This window comes from Rattus norvegicus, chromosome 11, assembly GCF_021556685.1.
Source record: "Rattus norvegicus strain SHRSP/BbbUtx chromosome 11, alternate assembly SHRSP_T2T, whole genome shotgun sequence".
Classification (NCBI taxonomy): domain Eukaryota; kingdom Metazoa; phylum Chordata; class Mammalia; order Rodentia; family Muridae; genus Rattus; species Rattus norvegicus.
Genome location: NC_141544.1, coordinates 54,958,309 through 54,979,417, shown reverse-complemented (window position 1 = coordinate 54,979,417; position 21,109 = coordinate 54,958,309). Strand labels below are relative to the sequence as shown.

General features: G+C 38.0%; 1 protein-coding gene and 1 pseudogene across 1 annotated transcript; both read right to left on the bottom strand.

Annotated features, from left to right (window-relative positions):
• Positions 1 to 6,265: 6,265 nt before the first annotated feature.
• Positions 6,266 to 7,186, bottom strand: Or5ac15 (olfactory receptor family 5 subfamily AC member 15). The gene is given in 1 exon segment (NM_001001104.1): positions 6,266 to 7,186. A coding segment is annotated over 1 exon segment (921 nt).
• A 5,210-nt stretch (positions 7,187 to 12,396) lies between these two features.
• Dppa2l-ps1 (developmental pluripotency-associated 2 like, pseudogene 1) lies at positions 12,397 to 15,099 on the bottom strand (annotated as a pseudogene).
• Between the last annotated feature and the right edge of the window lie 6,010 nt (positions 15,100 to 21,109).

The following is a 21,109-nucleotide window of genomic DNA, read 5'->3' as shown; positions in this document are numbered from 1 at the left end:
TGTTTATACTCAAAGGATGCTTTAATCCTACCATAAAAAATTTTTGATCAGTCATGATTGTTGGGGCTTTATTCACAATAGCTCAAAACTGGCAACAACCTAGATATCCCCCAAGAGAATAATGACAAAAGAAAATGTGGCACATTTACACAAAGGAGCATTACTCAGCTACTTTTAAATGACATTATGAAAATTGCAGGCAAGTCAATAGAACTAGAAAACAAAAATTATCTTAGCGAGATAACTTAGATACAGAAAGATAAATATAGTATGTCACTTATAAGGTTATATTATCCATTGAGTAAGTGTTAACATAGCTACTATCTGGGCTGGAAAGATGGCTCAAGAGGGTAAGAGACATGTGTGCATGTAGAAGACGGGATAGAGGGGGAAAAGACACATCTGAAATTGTGGGACATTTAGTATGTGGTGTACAAACCTAGTACAGTGGAAGCTTCCTGGAATATATTAATGTGATCCTGATGAAGACTCTTAGTAAAGGAAGATATAGAGTTTCAAATGGTCATCTCTTGAAGTCAGTCAAAGCTTACAGTAGAGAGACTGAGTTGCATTCGATTAAGTTTCTGGCCAAAGAGGTCCCATGAATATTCTCAAACAACCCAGACTGGTGCTAAGACAAAAGTTTGCTCTCTGCAAACTGAAGGTGAAGCCACATTGCAGAGAAAAACACACAAACTCATATACCATGAAGAAGTTGACCTGGTATCTGCATGGGCTCTTTACACGTGCATTCTACCATCGTTATTGTGGGAAGGTACTCTGCAGGTTACCAAAAGAGAAACCTGCATATCAACTCAGCCACAAACACTTTGACCCATTATCTGTTCTGCCCGTCATCTATGCTAGTGTAATGGTGGCACAGAACTTGTGAGAGTAGCCAATCAAAGTTTTATTAAACTTGAGTACCCAAGAACCAGAGACTAACTAGACCAGAGAATTAGGGTAAACAAACTCGACTGGTTTAAAAAAAAACAAACAATAAAATAATTTCTAATGATAAGCTGTAATACCCATAGATTTCATGAGTTGTCATCAGAGAGGCTTCCTCTGGCAACAGATGGAAAAAGATGCAGAGACCCATAGACACACATGAGAAGGGAGTCTGCATTGGAAGTCTCTCTCAAATCCCTCCCCCTCAGCGCTCAGGAATCCTATGGAAGAGAATGTGGACAATTTGTACGAGTCAAGAGAATGCTAGGAGAACGTGGCCCTCTTATTTAAATAAAGCAGGTAATATGATCTCACAGAGACAGAAGCAGCATCTTCTATCTGGGTCTATACCAATTCCTCTGAGTATATATTATAGCTATTAGATTAGTATTGTTATGGAACTCCTAACTATGAAAATGAGTATGTCTCTGATGCTCTTTCCTACTCTTGAGACATTTCCCCTTTGTTGATTTGCTGTGTTCAAATTAGATATGGAAGTTTTGCTTCATCTTACTATGTTTTATTTTGTCCATGTTGGCTGTTATCTCTTAGAAATCTTTTCTTTTATAATGTGAAGAAGGGAGGTAGATCTGGGGGAGGTGAGAAAAACTTGGAAGAGTGAACAGATGGGAAACTATAATCAGGATGTATTATATTGGAAAAGACCCTATTTTCAACACAAAATAAGACAGAATATTACTATCAAATGCAGAAAGAAAAATAAAATGATAGTCCTAAAACAAATTTCTTATGAAAAATACAGTAAAAGGAAACAGTTTAAGATAGAAAATGATTTTGGATGTAAATTACTTTGTCTCCAACAATTCATGATGGTTCCAAATATGAATGAAACCAGGGTGCTTACCTATATTGTCCAATGGGTGAAAGATAAAATGTAATGATGGCATATATATGATTAATTTCACTAAATTAAAGGCTATTAAAAATTCCTCAGTTCAAAACTATATGCACTAATTCTGACTAATTCTCACTTCATACTTACAAAATTAAGGTTTTATATTTATCTTAAAAGGAAAAAAGAACTAGCAAAGTAGCTTGGAAAACAAAGGTTTTTATGCTCTATTCATCTATGGCATGGATTATTTGAAACTTGATGAGTAGAATTTATCTAAGTGCCACCAGAACATGTGTGAAAATATGCCTTAATACTATATTTGTATGTTTCCTACAAAGTCAAAATTTTCCCTAGTCAGAATGTTATTGCCCCGGTGGTAAAAACTATTATGCTCAGAACATTTATTCCTACTTGAAGAATTCTTTCTAAATTATATATTTTGAGTGCTTTGTTTGTTGATGTTTGCCTGTTGTTTTGTGAGAAAAAAAGCATGAAGTTGGGTAAGTATGGAGGTGAGGAATATCTGGGGAAGGTTTGAGAATATGTGACAGAAATGTAGACATTTCCAAAAGTTCCATTAAACCTCACAAAAATAACCATTTTATAGCAGGAAAGATAGATCAGTGGGTAAGATGGTTTTCTGTGCAAGCATGAGGACCAAAATTTAAATCCCCAGTATCCATGTAAAATATCAGGAACAGGGCAAAGCAAGCCTGGGATGAGATGACCCCCATCTGGTACCACAAAAATATAAGCAGGTAGGGAGCCCTAGTTGAAAAAACCCCAGATGACCACAAGACTGATGACAAGGAAGCCAGGTGGCAAGAGCACACTCAAGATGTCCTTGCCTGCTACACACTGCATGAGACACTTCTGAGACAACCTCAGACACCCAGAGACCCCAAGCAACAATAAGATGTGTAAGTAAGTGGTGGAGAAATGGAAGGAAAATGAAGCAGAAGGATGTATGCACAATAAAGAGAGGCAGGACCGGAGACTTGATGGTAGTGTGGAACAGCCTGATATGAATAGGTGGTGATGTCAACTATGGCCATGGTGACATGCTGGCCTGCAATGCCATTGAGGGCCATGTCTGTGTCTGCAGCCCTGCTTAATATGGGGACCTGATATCACCGATGGCCAGGCAGATGCCACTGGTCTGGGTTTCCACCCTTGGCCTTGTTGATATTTGAGGTTTGTGAAGAACTGGCCCCATTCCTCACCTGGATATTATGGAAGAGCTGGTTCTGAAGACATGAGAACAGGAGAACTGGCCCAGCTCTTTGCCAGCTGCTGTACTAGGAAGAGTGGGCCCTGCTCTGACTGGCTGCAACAACACTCAGAAGAGCAGGCCCTTCACCTCTCCAGGGCAATACAGTTGAAGTGACTGACCATGGTATCAGGGTGACCATTGACAGACCTCAGGGGGCGAGTATTCAAGGATTTGAAAGAAGAAACTGGCCATGAAACTTGTCTGTGTGGTACACTGGAAGAGGGAGAGAACCTCCCCACCCCCATCCTCATCACCTGCCCTTCTACTTTCCATCACCGTCACCACCTATGGTGGGGAGAGAAGCTAGCTCTGGGATCATGAGAATGGGCGATCTTACCCTGTCTCTTATTGGCTGCAATAGTCAGGAGAGTGAGCCCTGCACCTTACCTGTGCAGGAAAATAGAGCTTGACGTGGTTATTGGGTTTCCAGGTAAGCCACCTTCGGGGACATCAGAAAGGGAGAACTTTTCCAGTCCATTGTTTGAATCAACCCTCAGGAAAGTGGGTCCTGCAACAATTCTCCTGGGCAGCACAATAGAGCTGGCTCTGTGGGTATGGGTATGGGTGAGCTGGGTCCAGGATATTAAAGTTAGACAGTTGGCTATGCCCCTTGCTGGCTGCAGCATTAGAGGAGCCAGTACTGGCAGTGCTGGAGAACTTAATCTGGTGGTACGGGTTCAGGAGAGCTGGTGAACTGATCAGGACAGATACCTCCCAGACTCAGATCAAGGGCTTTGAATTGATCCACCTCAACATTCACTCCACCAATGAACTGTACGCTTAAATTTCTCAAAACCTACTTTAATATGGGTTCTTAAATGTTTCAACCTCCATTATCATCCACTTACCAAAGGTAGAGGAGGAAAATGGTTAACAGGACAAGTGACATGTGTTTAGGCATAGTTCTTTGGGGCAATTCCAATCTTCACTCTCAGGATATCAGCAGTCCAGTTTAACAGTGTATGGTGTGATACATGAATCAGTAGCAAAGGCTCAATCCAGAAGAAACCACAAGTCTCTGTGACTCCGAGAAAGTGGCAAGAAACAGTCAGAATACCTTCAGAAGTTCTTTGGTGCACTTTTCTCTACAAAGTCATGACAAGTGAAGATCACTGAAGACCAGAGAAGATAAGCCAACATTGCAAAGCCGACAAAAGCAAGGACATTGTCAGTGAATATCAGTGAAGTATTACAAGGTGAACCAATGCAAGAGAATCCTTATACTGTCTGTGGGGATATGTGTGTGCGTGCATGTGTGTGTGTGTGTGTGTGTGTGTGTGTGTGTGTGTGTGTGTATTCTTTCAAAACATCAAGTATCCAAAACATCAAATATCTCAAATATTAGCAAAACATCATTTTCCCTTTTACAGGACAGCCTCCAAGGGAAAAAAAACACTTGTTTTTTCAACAAAACATCCTCTCACATGTCTGCTTCTGCAAAGCATCCCCTCATAACACAGCTTTCAAAAAATAATATTATACAACTGAATCTCCAAAGAAACCAGAAATTTCCACTTAATATTTCTCTTTCTTTGAAAACAGGGATTTTCTCTAACATTACCAATTTACATACAATAGAAATAATTATAAGAACCATAAAGCTAGAACTTTACATTGCATTTTAAATAAACTACTTGTGTATATTATAGTCAAACAAAATAATCTTAAATTTCTACCAATATAGAATAATTCAAATAAAGCAACATTAAATTTCTATCAATATACAATAATTAAACAAAATAATCTTAAATTTCTATCAATTCCTGATCATAACCAATAACAACCTACTACCCTAGATAACAAACTATAGCACAACAACCAATTCATCGACCCCAATTTAAGGGAATGGGACATAGCTTCTTATAATTGCTTCCTGATGAATTGGACCAAAGAATTCCTATTTGGGGCCCAAGGAGAAAAACGTCTGAAAAAGGTAGCTATAGCATTTGTTGTCCAATCTTTGGGTTGTCCAGTCTTTGAGTTGTCTGTCCAGTTTGTGTGCTGTCCACTCTCCGTTTTCTGTCCAATCTATGTGTTGTCCAATCTTTCTGTAGTCAATAATTTGGGCTATCCCTTTTGAAGTCGATTTGTGTGCACGTTTTGGAGAAATTGGTAAATGAGACAATCTAGGGACATGAATTACTTGGGCTATTTGTTTTATGAAGACATTCATGTCTCCACTGATAAAAGGGTTTCCCAAGTCAGATCTAATCTTAATAAATTGTGGTGGTAGCCATATATTTTCATTTCCTGTAGATACATAAGCATAATGACATTTCCATTTTAAAACTATTGCAGCTTTCCATTTTAATGTCATCGCACCCTTATACTATATTGGTTGGCCTGGTTCCTTGGTTATGTCAATAACCCAGTGTCTCTCTGATGCTGCTGTTCCTTTTCACCAACATTAAGAAAATTTGGAGTTAACAAACCATTATTTAGTCTGTCCCTGGGGGTTTTACACTTCCTTTTTGCTTAATAAATATCACTTTTAAATTATGATATATCTTTCTGTAACTACCTGTTCTGTAGCATTGTGTGGTATATTGGTAACATGTTTTATATTGCACTATGCAAAGAATTGTTTCATCTTATTAGATATATATTCAGGAGCATTATCAGTTTCAACTTGTGCAGGTATCCCCACAGTTGCCATCATTTACAATTAAATGTGTAATTACACAGTCAGCCTTTCCAGAATTTGAAGAGGCTGACCATTGAAGCCCTGAGTACATGACAATGGGATGTTGAATATATCTCTGTTTTCCATGTTCTGCAAAATGAAAAACATTTATCTGCCACATATCATTTCTTTTGATATGCTTGGTGTTGCTCCCAGCAGGTAGTTATAGAAACACAGAATTTCTTTAGGGAATAAATATTCAATGCACTATTAAAAATTGCATATTATGTATAAAATATATCTGAAAAGACCAGAGTTTGTTTATGTTATGGATATTTAATTTGCTGATCTAATTTTAGTATATCGTTATGGGTTTGGAATAACAAGTAATTGAAAACCGCCTTCAAAGTGCACATTTATGATTTGAAAATCTATGAAAATTATACAAACTAAAGATTATACTTCATCATTTAGCAATATATAAGTTTCCTATATTTGATAACTCAAGATCAGAAATTTTGATGTATTTAATAAATGAGCACCAAAATTTTCTGAAAAACATTTATGACCTTATGATTTTTCTCAGAGCACCTAAAACTTCCTTGTTTCTTAAGCTGTAAATGAAGGGGTTTAGTAGAGGAATCACAATGGTGTAAAACAGAGAATACATTTTATTCTTATATTTACTTGGTCCAGACCCAGGGCTCACATACATGAAGAAGAGAGTTCCATAGAACAAAGAGACAGAGAGCAGGTGGGCACTGCAGGTGGAGAAGGCTTTTCTTCTGCTCTTCTGAGACTTTGTTTTCAGGATGGAAAAGAGGACATGGGCATAGGAGACTGCAATACTCATGAAGGTAATGGCTTGTATCACGGCAGAAAAAACAAAAACCACAAATGCATTAACAGATGGGTCAGTGCAAGAAATTGTATAGAGAGGCAGGATCTCACAGTAAAAGTGATCTATTACATTGGACTTGCAGAAGGTTAATCTAAATAATAATCCTACATGAACAAGTGGATGCAGAAAACCGATTATATATGAACCACTTATCAGGCAAGTGCACACTCTGTTGGACATCACCACAAGATAGAGCAGAGGGTTGCATATGGCTACATAGCGGTCGTAGGCCATGGCTACCAGGAGGAAGCATTCTGTGGTTGCACTGGATCCAAAAACATAATATTGGGCCATGCATTCAAAGAGGGAAATCATTTTACCATTGTCTAAGATGTTGACAAGCATCCTGGGAGTCACTGAGGATGAAGTGCAGGCATCAGCAAAGGCTAAACTTCCAAGGAAATAGTACATGGGAGTGTGAAGATGAGAATACTTCCAGATGAGCAAGATTAAGCCAAGGTTGCCCACCATGGTGGTGACATAGATGAGGAAGAACACCAGGAACAGAGGGACTTGCAGCTCTGTACGATCTGTTATTCCTCTGAGAACAAACTCAGTTAGCTGGCTTCTGTTCACCTCCATAACATCTCTTAAAACTGTTCACTGAAAAGAAAATTAGGTGAAGAAAACATTACCAAGGTTCAAACAAGATGGAATGAATGTTAATATCACATCTTCTCTCTTATATGCACATTAATCAATACTTAAGAATATAGAATGTTAGTATTTTTATAAATATACCTAGCATACAAAGAATTTTAGAAAGGTTTTGAGATACAAAAATTTTAATATTTTTTATGAGAAATATTGAAGAATACTCTAAAGACACCACTAAGGTCTTACAGTAGGTCATAGTAACTCTAAGATGCATAGTTAGCTATATTTTGTTCACCAGTAAGAGTCAAAATTATTTAATGCATTATGCATCACAGTTATTTTAAATAATACTGATAATATTATTACTAATCAATCTCTCAACCATTTTTATGTTCCTTATACTGAACAGAGTAAACACGAAAAACTATAATATGTCATTAATTTTTCCTAAAACAAACAAAATGATAATAAATCAAATTCATATTTCAAGTAAATATTTTTAATTTCCTCAATAAAATTATTCTGAGTAGTCACTACTTCACTTTGAAAACTAATAATTTGCTATCTTCTATATTATGTCACTGTCATTCTGAGCTTATGACATAGAGATGATAACTGAGATAATGTAACCAAGATGTTAGAGTAACTGTGATAAGAGGAAACAGACATGCTCACATGTATACTATTGATTTGTTTGCATATTAAAGGTCAATACAAGAGCTCTCCTTACACTTGACATTTCCAAAATGTATTCAGGTGACAATATCTTTTAACAGTTCAATAACATATGCTTCTAAAGAGGTTGTAGCAATTCTCCTGTTGTTCATATAATGGTGACTACAAGGGATATTATGAAAGTTAGAATATAGTAATAAAAAAATCCACAATCCTGCAAAAATAATCTCATGTAAATAAGGAATGCTAAGTGGGAAAAAGTCTTCCACAAGAAAGAACACACCCATTGATTATCCAATACTAAATGATCAGCCCTGAAAACACATACCTACAAGTAACAACATATGGACTGAGAAGATTCTTTTTATGCACCTAGGAATATAAATATGTTTTATATATATTATATATGTGTGTGTATTTGTGTGCATATACACACACACACACACACACACGAGCATAGCATCAGTTAATGAAAAAGCAATGAATTTGAAAAAGAGCAGAAAGTATATAGGAAGAGTTGGAGAGAGAAATGGGTAAATACATAATAATTATATATTTTTATATATATTATATAATATATAGTCTCAAAAATAAAAGTTAGGATTAAAAAGATAAAAACACATTGGGAAGAATTCCCAGTATCATCAGTGTCATTATTATCTGGATTCCATTTAAGTGTTCCCATGCTAAATTTTTTAATAGAAAATTAGACTACAATGAAGCAAATTAATAGATAGCTATATTTTATTCACCAGTAAGAGTCAAAATTATTTAATGCATTATCCACCACAGTTATTTCAAATAATTCTAATAATTCTAAATGATAATCAATTTCTCTACCATTTCTTATGTTCTTTATACTGAATAACAAAGATAAACAAAGCAATATGATTTGTCATAAAGTATTTGAAAGTTTCATAAACTACAACATAGTGGAAAGGATATATTTTGTTGAAATTTCTTTTGAGAAAGGGAAGTCCTAGTGGCATCACAATCCATCACTTAGTCATAGACATATTATGCATGATTATGAACATAAAATATTCTTCAGATCTTGAAATCCTGTGCCAATTATCTACAACAAAAAGAACAGCCCTAAGTGTCTAACTTTCCATGACTGCATGGACAATTCTTGGATTCACAGGACTGTGGTTCCTATGAAAAAAGCAGCGACCTGGTCATTCTGCTTTCTATATCATTTTTTTCAGTTCTTTATCAAGTTAATGATATATTCCACATAATAATCTGTGACTAACAGAAACATGTTTTCTCAAAGCACAACTGCCCCACCCTAAAACATACAATATGGAAAACTGAAAGGGGAGTTAGTGAAAATAAAAAGATGAATAAATCTTGAGACAGAAAAAATATATGCATGCCCAAAATTTTTTCTGAAAAAATATACATTATAAAATTTATTCTTTTTTTCTGTTGAGAATTTGAATAAAATGGATGTTCATTGGGCATAGTAGCATATTCACTAGACAGAGAAGCTGATAGTAAATTTAATAATTATATGTGATATCCTACAATAAATCTCCAAAGACATCCGATTATCCCCATTTAGTATTTTCAATGTATTCAGCAGTAAAACTGACCCTTTAGATAGTGATTTCATACCTTCTGCATATTTCCAGCAGTGCTATCTGAATGATGAACTAGGTGAGAGCAGAAATGGGAGAGCTGAGGTGTCACTCACTTCTGTGATTCTCAGCAGTTGGACAAAATATTTCTGATATCAGAAGACTTGAAATAGTAGTATCAGAATATATTTAGTTAATAAAATTTTCAGCATATTTGCTCTGTAGCATCTTCTAACATAAGCCTTTTTTAAATGTTACTTAAGCCTTTATTTAACTGACAGAATTAATAACAGATTATGAGGTAAGTGTGACCGAATAAGAACAAGTAGTCTTCTGTCTAGAATGGACTGCAGGCGGGAGCGGGATATATGGCCAGTATGTAAGCATGCACTTTATTATTATTTTTACAAAAGCCTTCTTTTTATTTTCAAAAATTTTGAGTCTCAATTATATCTCTGAATTACTGGGTTATCTGCTTTGTCCAATTAATGAATCTTGTCTTAAAATTTTCTCTGCCAAGTATTGGACTCATCAAGGTGCATAACCTCAGCAGTCCATAAGCCTACATTTTGTTATTGATGTCAATAAGCAGCGTAACTGAGAGGCTAATCATAGAGGCCCTCCTAGCGTCACCTGACTGAGCTCAAATTTCTGGCATATGTGTACCTACGTGTGTTTCCATAAGACTGAGAGAAACAGACAAGATATTTCATTTCTTTTCAAACCAGTACCTCTTTTTACTACACTTTAAAGATAAATCCTTTCAATAGATATATTCCTTGCATATTAGCACTTTTATGAAAAAATAGTATTAAAAGATTGCACCTTTTTTTAAAAAAAATTACATTCAAGTAAAACACTGTGTCCTCACCTAATCCTGGTACAGAGTTGCATGGATGGGAATGCTGTGAAAATTAAATCTCATGAAGAACTCTTAAGATGGACGACAAAGAGCGCAGACAATTGCTCTCTTCAAGGTGATCTTCCTTAAGAGGAGTTGGGACAGAAAGATATTCTTTTCATATCTTAAATGCTACCTGTGATGTTAACAATGAAATTCCCTCAATGCTCCTAGAAATATCCCAGTAGAATAGCCAGCCCCCAGGTAGTTTGCAAAAATTAAGAAGTCACTGCTAGGGAGTCTATTATAACAATTGCTTCTCCTGCTTTCTTTCTTTTGAAAACAAAAGCATTAAAAATTAATAATAATAAAAAAATCTATTCCACTGAGATCCTTCTGAACTTTTAAATAAAACTGGCTTTCCAGGTAAATTTGGTTTAGGATAAAACAATTTACTACAATTTCTGGAGGGAGTTTGGGACAAAGGGAACCCTCATTCACTATTGATGAGGTTGCAAACTTGTCCAGCCTGTTACTGTGCATGTAGAATTTAAATGAATATTTTCCATCTGAGATTTTAATACTCCCTCCAAGAACCAAAGACTAACAGAAACCTCAACATCAGGCAGGAGAAGCCTTCATTTGAGTTATTGGATAGAGTTCTCTAAAATTTTCCTAAAGAATTGATAAGACATTGTAGGCTATTGCTGTTGCCCTTGGTTGCATCCAAGAGGGAGAAGATAAGGCCCTATCACTGAAGGTTTCATGCCTGACTAGAACTGACCTGAAAGCCTCCTCACTGACAGGATTTCATGATTTCAGAAGGTCCTAAATTAGCTTCAAAAGGAGGGAAGCAAACAATAATCCTACCTAAAAATGATGCCTATGAACCACCACAATGACCAACATGATACAATAAGATATAAGGATGCAGTTGGGGAATGTGTACCTTGACAGTACCTAACATTTCTCTAGTTGGATGTAAGACATGTCCAACAATAGGGAAACCATGCTTAATACTGGAAACCTAGATAAATACCTAGAGCTAGGGAAGTCAGAGTTCTTGAAGAACCTACAACTGCCACTTTATTAAATGAGAAGAATACCTAACTAAACTCTAAACACTTGCCAGCATACCCGCAGGTAGCCCTCATGAACTCCTATTTGCAATAGACAGAAACCACTACAGAAAACCACAACCAATCAAAGGGCAGCTGTGATGATCAGCCCACAACCCCAGCTAGGGCTCAGGAAACATTGTAGAAGAGGGGGGCCAAAAGACTGTAAGCAGGAGTGTGCTGTAAGAGTGTGTCTCCTAGTAACATCAGAAGTTACTGCCATAAAGTCTCAGCAACATGACTGCCTAAACATGCACCAAACAAGGACAAGGACAGGCATTCCAAAGTGTATGGAGGAAAGCCCATGAGGCCTCAAACCTACACAAAGCATTACAGCAAATAAGGAATGCTGAGCATAGATGAAATCATCTTTCCTATTGATATCAATTAGTGAAAACAGAGGGCATAGATCTGAATAAAGGCAAAGATGGGTTTATAGGAGGATTCAGAGGGAGGAGAGGAAAAGAGAGATGATACAATTATATTATGATTTTGAAAGTAAAGGGGAAAAGAATGAAGGAGAAATAGAATCAGAGTAGAAGAAATGAAATCCTTCTATTCCTATTATTTGTAGGTTTGGTATTTTCATACTGTCCTACATTTCTTGCATGTTTTGTGTCTGAAAACTTTTAAATTTAACATTTTCTTGGACCAATATATTGATTTTTTTCAGTCCTATCTTCTATGTCTGAGAGTTTTTCTTTCATCTCTTGTATTCTGTTAGTGATGCTTGCTTCTGTAGTTCCTGTACTCTTCCCTAAGTTTTCCATCTCCAGGATTCCCTTTTTTGTGTTTTCTGTGTTGCTTCTATGTCTATTTTTCAGGTCTTGAACAGTTTTTTTCCAATGGTTTGATTGTATTTTCCTGCATCCTTTAAGTGATTGATTCATTTAGATTTTAAAAGCCCATGTTACCTTTATAAGATTAAATTTAAGATCATCTTCATGTGCTTTGGCTGTGCTAGGATACCCAGAGTGTTCAGTAGCTCCTATCTGCAGAGTGCTGCCTGCCATGGACAACACACCATCTGAATCCAATGGTTCATGGCAGAAAGGCCTCTACAGAAGTGGGAAGAGGACAGTGATTCACAGACATTGGCTGAGCAGCTCTCGTAGCAATTGTTCCTCAGGCTGCAAATGTGGACCCCTGAGGTGAAGTTAGAATTTCCAGTATACCATTCTCCTGCTTTGACAGATGCATGGAAGCCCAATTCCTCTGACGATGATCTTGGGTTTCTTGGGACACAGCTTCATTCTGGCCTCATGAAAGGTGTTGGGAATATAACATTCTTGTTTATAATATGAATGCCTTCGAAGTCTCAAATAAGCCTCAACTTTCTTGCCATTCGTACTCAAGTTATGATAATGACAGCACTCCCAAAGAGTGCTCCAGGACACATCATTAATAAGGCGAGGTGGCCAAGAGACAGGTGCTTGGTATGGTTCTTGTTGGGTGTTGATTTTCTTATACCTCTCCAGAGAACAGACTGGTGGTTTGCCTTCTATGGTTGAAGAAACATTTGATTTCATAGGATATTCTGTGTTTGGTTCCTCAGTAAATGGGACAAGTGTTAACAACCACACTTTCTTCATCCAAAATTTCCTTGGATTGGTTCTTGTTATAAGTTTCCTGTCTGCACCTGACATTTTTAGGCAGGCTCGGGAGAGGACTAGCTTGAGTCTTCTGTCTGTCCCTGGTGTTGACTGGATGTTCCTGATATCACCAGAATTCTTCCAGGAAGCAGGTAGAGCCATGCCTAAACATGAAACTCAGAGAACTGAGCACTGCTCAATTCTTCTGTCTGTGTCCCTGGTGAACCTGAATGTTTCTGAGGCCTCTTTGGGAAGGCAGGAAGAGCTCTGGGCCTGATAGATCTCAGGGGATAGAACTCAGTTCACTGCTACTGGCTATGTCCCTAGAGGAACTCAGCAGGTAGTGAATTGGCTTAGAGAGGGTTTCATATGGATGGACCTGGGGCCTAGCAGGTCTCCTTGGAAAGGCAGGCAGAGTCATGGCTTGGAAGATGGGACTCATGGGATATCATGCAGCTCAGCTCTGCTAACTGTACCCCATGAGTACCCTTCACTACATTTTTAATATTGTTATGGTGTCAACGCACAAGTCGTTCAAGGTTCTGCTTCTCCCTCAGAGTATCCAGGTGCCACCATACACCAGGCTGAAAGAATGAAGTTGAGTCTGGAATGTTTGGGGTCTGCAGATCCCAGTCTTGCTGGGAGTGAGGGCCAAGGATGGTGGGGGTGGGGAAGGCCTTCTCCAAGGATTTTAGTGTTCTGTCTCCTCTTTTAGATGAAGGACTTCGCTGACAATCTTCAGTGAAACTACTTGTGCACAAACACTTTAATCAGGGTGAACAAAGGCTATAAATGAACCTTGGAGAGTAGGAATTTGTCTTCGGGGTGAATCTAATTCATTGACTAGAGTTTAATAGGAATGCTTCAATTGCATAGGGAAGCATTCCAGGAATCTCTGGTGCTTGCTGATCAAGTCCTTATCAGGAGAAGGAAGCTGATCCTGTAATCTAACCAAAGCCATTTGGCATTCAACAGGTAAAGGATATGGGTTTTTTGAGCTCTGAAGAAAAATTCAAAGGAGAAACCACCCATTTTGTGCCAAGCTCAGAAGGCTATGCTGGCAATGGAAGACTTCAACCTTAATTATCAGGTTTTCTGCCCTGTTTCAAGTTTTAATGGAGAAATGTCACCAAAGAATTCAACCTGTATTATGGGATAGCATTGTACTAAACCAGAACCTGATTACCAGTATTTATATTTTTTATATCCCTACTATCTGCTATTTTTAAAACTGTATGGGGCAAGGTGTAAGCATCAAAATAAAACAACACAAAACAGAGGGTTTAATGGTTGGAGGAGCCAGGAAGACAGGGGATTATTGAACCAATTTAATTGCTTGGTGGATTGAAGTCTTGAGTGCAAGTCTGCAGATACTTTTAAGGGTATATTGGTCTCAAACAACATTTGATTCATTTACACAGACATAACATTTTTTTTGTTAATACTATGTAAGTTCTCCCAAGTTTAGCAGTCATTAGGCCCTAGAAAGAGAGTTCATCTGTTGCTGGAGGGACCCAAGGCTGTTATCTGTGGATGCCATCACCAATTAAGCTTGCCTTGAAGGTGTCTAGTCAACTGGGTTGTCTGGACAAAGGCAGATTCATAGCCCCAGTGTTGTTGTAAAATTATAGAAAGGGCGCTGTCTCTCCCCCCCCCTAGATCCAGCAATGCAGTACCCCAAGATACCTGGTAATTATCTTGCCAGAAACACACATCACAACTCTGTGGCAGCCCAATGTCTCTGCCACCACACATTCTTCCAAACTCAATTCTCCACAAGAAAGAACACACAACACAATAACCTTTGATCCAATTGGTGAGGTATACTTGGCCACCTAAACATACAAAGCCCTTAAGAATACACATCCACCCCTTAGGAATATTCACATCAACCTGTGAATAAACAGAGTAGAATCTTAACATCAGCCTCTATGTTCCCTCTACGGCTTCTTCTGCAGTCTCTTCCAGTCTCCTGTCCCCTCCCATTCCAATCTCCTCCTCCTCCCTAATACTGTTCTCCCTCCCATCCTTCCTTCTTGTACAATGACAGGCCTCATCCTATCTTCTACCTTCCTCACCTGTATGACATCATCCTACATTTTACCCTTTTTGTCTAATTAAAAAAAATCTTTTCTCTCAAATATAAGCTGAGCTCAACTATTATCGTTTTGTTATTAAAGGTATAAAATATATCTAACACCCAGTCGAACACTTTATCAGTTAAATAGAACATTTAGTTATCCATTCCAGCTTAAGAAAAGCTTAAAATCTATGTTATATTCTGGCTAGCTTGTATACTATTTGATAACTATCTAATAAAATATGTACTTTTAGAATTAAACAGACTAATAGGCTATAAGAATATAATCAGTTTTCAACCTTGCCAGAAATCTGAGAATGACCAACTGTCTCTACATATAGGAAGCGTAACATGGCTTCCAGAACCGAGAGGTTGTAGAGATAAATCTCCACTAGCACAGTCCTCTGTTAGCTAAATGTGAGAGCAAGTCTTCAGCCTTCTGGCCCCAAATCAACTGATAGACTTTTGAAATTCAGAAATCTTGAAGGGCTGATAATTCTGGCTTGGTAAAATTAGCACTCAACTATTCTGCATAAAGTGTCCCATTTGAACAGTATTAGTCTGTAGATGAAACAGGCAGTTTCTGCCCAATGACTGCCTAGCCACAAAGTATTATCTCACCTGGAGGTAGAGATGTTCAATTTCTTCATTAAATCCACCGAAAGGGAACTGTTAGGAGCAGACATGTCTCAACAAAAGATAAATAACTTTAAATCTCATATTTTGTGGACTTCTGACATTTTTGAAAAATATCTACCTATATAAAGTAATCTGGACTGTAGTCTTTATACCTTAAATATTATCTTGAAAGTACTTTCACAAACTAAGAGCCATTAATTTGCTATTTGGCCCTTAACTCACATGCTTAATCAACTCAGAAGTTTCTAATGACATCAATGGAAGGACTGGCTTGAAACCTTGTACTTTTAAACTTTTTTGATAAATAAATTCTATACCAAAGATATGATTTTAACTTAATTAGCAATAGAGATTATGACTGTACAAGTCAATCTAGCTAATTCCTAATGTAATGTAATGGTTAAATTACAACCATTTATAGATTTCTCAGAATAACCTTAGAATAACCACTTTCAGCCCCCCAAAAGTCAAGGGAATTTGGGTGATGACTCTTCTATAACTTCTTCAAGTTGTACATGGATGTTGAGATATCCTTGGGGGTAGGGGGTAGGAAGAATGAAGCAAATGTTGTAGCCAGATGTATCCTGATTAGACCCAGCTGAAAGGCCTTGAGACCAGGAATCCAAGTAGGCACACTCTATAAAATACAACTCTCAAGACAAATGTTTAGAATCTTTTTGTTCGATTCTTTTGAATCTAGTTTTTCAGGCAGTCTTCCTCTCTCAAATCTGATCAGTAATACTCTGTGAGGTTTCCAGAGCCTAATCATACTTTTTCAAAACAAAACCTTTTCCCCAGAATACTGTGCTCCTTAGTCTGTAATGAGAAAAGCTTGTATCTTGCACTCTCTCCCAGAATAATAATATAACCATTAAACTCAAAGTCACACCCATTATGAAGATTAAACAATTTTTAAAAAGGAAGTAAGCTAAACAATAGTGTTAAACAATGAGCCTGAAAGGCCTCTGTACTTTGTCATATCAGGAAATTAACCCAAATTTCCTGTGGAGCCCATGTTAAGAGAAACTGAACTTACTGTTGTGGTAAATATAAAAATTAACCACAAACCCTCTCTAACTTGCATCAACGAGCCATATGGCCTTTAGCTGTGTAATTCATAAAACAAGCTAAACACCTTCTATCAATTCCAATATCAATAAGCAATTTATAAACCAGGACTTTAGCCCAAAATATACCAATCTGTTAAGCTCTCTACCTGGAGCCACAGATTTTTATTTAACCTTAATAACTTGTAAATATCACAAGTCTCTGCTTGGAGTCAGTGACTAACTCTCCCTATGTAAGTTCTGAACCATGGGTGAATATCCCCACGTGATTTGGGTAATTTCTATACTCTCTTCTTAAACATAAACCTAAATTACCTTTTAATAATACATGTCATTAAGGAGTAGCTTGTCTAACTAGGATTTCAACCCAAAATTCCCATGGAGCCCATGCTAGAAGGAATATGAGTATCCTGAAAGACTCTCTTTATTCTTTTTTTTTTTTTTTTTTTTTTTTTTTTGGAGCTGGGGACCGAACCCAGGGCCTTGTGCTTGCTAGGCAAGCGCTCTACCACTGTGCCAAATCCCCAACCCCCGGAAAGACTCTCTTTAAAAAGCAGCTTTTATCTCTAACTCTCTGAGCTGTAACTTTTTATCACACTGCAGGGGACCTACAGCCTGCTAGCCCAGGCTGTTTCTGTTTCTTTGCTTAAATTCCCACGCTTGAGACATCACATGATTCAACATGGCGCTGGTCTCCTCTTACTTAGAAATTAAAACTTTCTCTCAACACTTAGGATTACTAGTGGATTCCTGCCCCATGTTGGGTGCCATCAATTGTTGTAAAATTATAGAAATGGCTGTCTTTTTCCCACACTAGATCTGGAACCAGAGTGCCCCAAGATACCTGGTAGATATCTTGCCAGAAACACACATCCCAACTCCATGGTGGTCCAGTATCTCTGCCACCACACACTCTCCCAAAGTCAATTCTCCACAAGAAAGAACACACAACACAATAACCTTTGATCCAATTGATGAGATATAATTGCCCACCTAAACATACAAAGCCCTGTGCACATCCATCCCTTAAGAATATTCATAACAATCTGTAAATACACAGAGTGGAATCTTAACATCAGCCTCCATGTTCTCTCTGTGTTTTCTTCTGCAGTCTCCTCCAGTCTCCTGTCTCCTCCTATTCCAATCTCCTCCTCCTCTCTCAAACTTTTCTCCCACCCATTTTCCTTCTTGCCCAATGACAGGCCTCATCCTGTCTTGCACCTGCCTCACCTGTATGACATCATCTTACACCTCAGCATATCCAAGAAAGATGGTGGGTGAGTCTCCATCTGACCTGCAACAACAGTGCTGCCTTCCTTTTATCATAGAGATAACCCTGGGGAGTAGTCACAGCAGGGGTACAGAACCATGACAGGAGGTCTGTGTGGGGATACACACACACACACACACACACACACACACACAAACACTGGTTTTTACACCAAAAGAAGACAGGGGATAATGCATACATTAAGCCTGTAACAGTTTGACAGCACATTGGTGATGCATTATTATAGACCTAAGGGAAAGGTAGGTAATGGGTAGGCATTAGGGGAAGCTTAATCCTAGTCTGGCATCCTTTAAGTGGAAAGTCACCTGTGTTACATTAAGGGAAGCAGAGGAAAGGATCATTTATCTCTTTTACTTAAGGTAGCTAAGAAGGCAAATGCCATTATGTATACACAGTAGTCAGTAACAGGTTGTCTGTGAAAAAATAATGGCCTAAACATATTCTTTTTTTTATTTTTCTTAAATTTATTTAATACTTAATAATAATTCTTTGGTTTCCGGGCAAACATCCCACTCCCCCCTCCCCTTCCTTTTGGGTGTTCCCCTCCCAACCCTCCCCCCATTGCTGCCCTCCCCCCAACAGTCTAGTTCACTGGGGGTTCAGTCTTAGCTGGACCCAGGGCTTCCCCTTCCACTGGTGCTCTTACTAGGATATTCATTGCTACCTATGAGGTCAGAGTCCAGGGTCAGTCCATGTATAGTCTTTAGGTAGTGGCTTAGTCCCTGGAAGCTCTGGTTGCTTGGCATTGTTGTACCTATGGGGTCTCGAGCCCCTTCAAGCTCTTCCAGTTCTTTCTCTGATTCCCTCAACGGGGGTCCTATTCTCAGTTCAGTGGTTTGCTGCTGGCATTTGCCTTTGTATTTGCTATATTCTGGCTGTGTCTCTCAGGAGCGATCTACATGCGGCTCCTGTCGGTCTGCACTTCTTTGCTTCATCCATCTTGTCTAATTGGGTGGCTGTATATGTATGGGCCACATGTGGGGCAGGCTCTGAATGGGTGTTCCTTCAGTCTCTGTTTTAATCTTTGCCTCTCTATTCCCTGCCAAGGGTATTCTTGTTCCCCTTTTAGAGAAGGAGTGAAGCATTCACATTTTGATCATCCGTTTTGAGTTTCATTTGTTCTAGGCATCTAGGGTAATTCAAGCATTTGGGCTAATAGCCACTTATCAATGAGTGCATACCATGTATGTCTTTCTGTGATTGGGTTAGCTCACTCAGGATGATGTTTTCCAGTTCCAACCATTTGCCTACGAATTTCATAAAGTCGTTGTTTTTGATAGCTGAGTAATATTCCATTGTGTAGATGTACCACATTTTCTGTATCCATTTCTCTGTTGAAGGGCATCTAGGTTCTTTCCATTTTCTGGCTATTATAAATAAGGCTTCGATGAACATAGTGGAGCACGTGTCTTTTTTATATGTTGGGGCATCTTTTGGGTATATGCCCAAGAGAGGTATAGCTGGATCCTCAGGCAGTTCAATGTCCAATTTTCTGAGGAACCTCCAGACTGATTTCCAGAATGGTTTTACCAGTCTGCAATCGCACCAACAATGGAGGAGTGTTCCTCTTTCTCTGTATCCTCGCCAGCATCTGCTGTCACCTGAGTTTTTTTAATTTCTTTTTTTTTAAATTTAGAGAATACTTTATTAGTTTTTGTAATCAAACCCACGTAGATAAGACCTTACATATTTAATACAGTGTGTTACCCCTGTATAAATGGAAAAAACTTAAGTTCAACATTTCTAGACCAATATGGCTGTTAATTTCACTACAGTGCCAACTCAACACAGTAAACGGGGATACTTTTTTCCAAAGTTGACAGCACAGCTAAAGTTTCAAAAAATTCAAATTATATAACTGTATATATATATTTATATTTATATAAAAAGACCAATAATAGCAGTGTGTTATGCATTAACAGCAGCAACAGCTTTTCCAGGTTCTGCAGTCATCTGAACAAAACTGTAGAGACATCCAGCACACTCCATTAAAAAAAAAAAAGTAAAAAAACAAAACCCGAGAAAACAGCACAGTTCTGTTACTCTTGTGGTACCTGGCACCATTTTTTTTTTAATTAGCTTCTCAATCATCATCTGGAAAGAAAACATTCTGAGCAACATCATTAAGAACAGCTCTGATAAAGCACGGTCACTACTACGTATCATAAAGCAGGTACAAGCTATTTTACATCAACAGAGGTATGATACAGTACTGTCCTACATCTATAATACTAGAGGATACAATTTAAAAGGCATTATTTGAGACTTGATTCTACTTTTCCAGCAGAGGGCCCAAAGGATGGTGTGACACAGCTTTGTAAAGAAACATACTCTAGACAGGATTTCCTTTCACTAGTGGCACAGTTCTAAGGATTCATTCTCTCCATGAATGTCAGCTAAAACCGTTATTAAAAAAATGAAATATCCCTAGAACAAAACCGTATAACCACCGGATTCACATGAAGATGACCTAGTGGAGACAAGCTGGACCTCACCTTACCAACAAGCTATCAAATCTGTTATGTTTAAACAGTGAGACCTCCAAGGAAGGAGATGCCAAGTAGTGCTTCAAAGCTTTGGACCACAATCAAACACAGCATCCTTTTCAACAGAAGCAGAAGCTCATCTGAATATGCTCAAGGATGCTGACATCAACATTTAATCATCTCCTCACTCATCCAGGAAGAAGGGGAGATCAGTTACTACTGTACTTTATTGTGTTCAACCAAATCACCATGTTACAAAAATAGCAAGCTGCCATAATAAAAAATAAGGCTCCTCTATCCAGCACCAGATAGCATCATTTTACTTTCAAGCCTAGAAATTGCACACTTGTATATAAACCAACCGAAGATGAGGATTGAGAGTTCATCTTGGTGGATTTTTCCTTTGATGAATATGAAGTGTCCTTCCTTATCTTTTTTGATGACTTTTAATTGAAAATTGATTTTATTCATTATTAGAATGGCTACTCCAGCTTGCTTCTTCTGACCATTTGCTTGGAAAGTTGTTTTCCAGCCTT